Source organism: Rhincodon typus, chromosome 19, assembly GCF_021869965.1.
Source record: "Rhincodon typus isolate 14 chromosome 19, sRhiTyp1.1, whole genome shotgun sequence".
Classification (NCBI taxonomy): domain Eukaryota; kingdom Metazoa; phylum Chordata; class Chondrichthyes; order Orectolobiformes; family Rhincodontidae; genus Rhincodon; species Rhincodon typus.
This window is the reverse complement of record NC_063350.1, coordinates 43,728,983-43,731,033: the sequence shown is the minus strand read 5'-3', so window position 1 is coordinate 43,731,033 and position 2,051 is coordinate 43,728,983. Positions and strand designations below refer to the sequence as shown.

Below are 2,051 nucleotides of genomic sequence, written 5' to 3'. Positions count from 1 at the left end.
TCAAATGTGGCTTTGCATTTTTGTGGCATCATTTGCAATTGAAGTTCATGCATTTACTTTAAAGTATCAGGAAAGAGTAATGCAGTCTATTTTTAGTCTCTCCAGAAGCTGCGACCACAATTTTCAGCATAAATTTGCCAAAGACTTTGATTCAGGACTTCCATCATCCAAAGTTCTGTCCGAAAGCTTCCTTTTCACAGCATTGTAATATGAGGTTGTCTGAAGTGAGTTAAAACCCTGCTCCGGTAGCTCAAACAGACCTGTTACAGTCGTGTGAAGCTGATGAAGTTACCACTTACAACGTAAGCTGAGATTCACACAATAGCAGATCTCTTTGAAAGTCTTGCGCATCTCCTGACTTCGAAAGGCGTAAATCATGGGATCAATGACCGAATTACACATGATGAGAATCAGGTATGTGTTAAAGTGTGATGTGTAACAGATGCAGTATGGATTTTTAGGACACGATATGATGAGGATAAGGTGAAGGAAAAAGGGAGCCCAACAGACAATGAAGATCCCAAGGAGGATGGTGATGGTAATAGCCCCTTTCATGCAAGTCCTCTGTTGAACGATACCATTAACTGGGAACGTGGCAATTCTTTTAACATGTAGACGAGCGAGCATAAACATATGGACATAAAGGGTAGTCATGAGGAAAAGCATGGTGAAGAACATGGTGATAAGACAAATGATAACTGTTTTGCTGTCTGAATAAATGATGAAGGTGATACCACAGCAGATGCAAGTAATCCAAATAATTATCATAAGAATTAAAGCCCGTTTTACTGTCATAATACTGTGATAGCGCAAAGCATAGAAGATAGTGATGTACCTGTCAATGGCAATAGCCAGTAGATTACATATTGATGCCACCAGGGAAATACAGATCATTGAGTCAAAAACATTGTCCATTTGTTGAATAAACTGGTCAGTAGCCACTAAGTAGCCATTGTTTAAAAATGCCATTACAATTGTCTCCAAGGCATTAGTTACACTTACCAGCATGTCTGCCACTGCTAAACTACAGAGAAAAAAATACATTGGAGAATGGAGGTTTTTGTTTTTAAGAATTGCAAGGATAACGAGGATGTTTTCCAAGAGGCTGATGATTCCTAGAGTCAGAAACACTTCAGATTTAATTGGGACCTGTTCACACAAAGCTGCACTGTTGTTCAAGTTACTGCTTTCATTCAGATCTTCTGTGCTGTTCATTGTCGGCAAATAGAATATAGAATGAGTGGAATTCATTGTGCCAATGGGAAGCTCGTGCTGTTAGAAGCAAAGCTTGAAAGAATTAATATCTCCGCTGCCACAGCATCAAAAAGTTCCATTAATTCATATTGAAAAAACTCGAAGGTAGCATATCGTTCTTCACCTTGCTGATTTTGGACAGTAATTTTTTGAACTCCTTTCAGCACGTAGCAATTTCTTCTGTTGCTGGCTTTAAGGCACACTAGGACTGAAAGTTCGGAATTTAATTTTGTCATTCTGTTTACAATGTGTAGAGTCTCAATTTATTCTCTGAGCTGTATTAGCTGAAGATTCAATGCTTTTATAGTCCACTGGAAGACAGCAGCTCCTCCCTATTCTTTAGCGAATTAAAATGTCCATTTAAAGTGCAGGGCTAGGGCTGATTGACAGGGAATTGCTGCTGAACTACTGTAATAAGGTACAATCTTCAAGCTCTTCAACGTATCAATACAGTGGTTGCCTGGTGCCCTCTTGTGTTGATCTTATTGCACATCAACAAAACAATCCATAAATTCAAATGGCAAACTATAGCATTATGAAAATGTGATGATAGCATGCTTCATATATGTATTTTGACATGGTTTTTTAACGAAAAGAGTTTGAGATAGAGGTGATGAGCTGTCTGCTTAAAACCAATAAAGTAATGGCTTGTGAGGCCTTGTATTTATTTTTTTAAAGTTGGAACAACAGAAGCAGCCTGAATGGGTGGGGTCAGGCTACCACAGAGCCAGGATTTTTAGTTTTAGCCTTCAATAGTAGTTGCTGGGTTCTGGAAGCTGACTGTGGAAGCTCTTTTT

General features: G+C 38.8%; 1 protein-coding gene across 1 annotated transcript; it reads right to left on the bottom strand.

Moving 5' to 3' along the window:
• Positions 1–288: 288 nt before the first annotated feature.
• LOC109917176 (melanocortin receptor 3-like) lies at positions 289–1,251 on the bottom strand. The gene has a single exon (XM_020516966.2). The coding sequence runs from the start codon at positions 1,249–1,251 to the stop codon at positions 289–291; it is 963 nt and encodes a 320-aa protein (XP_020372555.1).
• Positions 1,252–2,051: the final 800 nt, after the last annotated feature.

Excerpts from the sequence above, each read along its gene's own strand:
- LOC109917176 (XM_020516966.2), bottom strand. The coding sequence starts at position 1,251 with ATGAATTCCACTCATTCTATATTCTATTTGCCGACAATGAACAGCACA.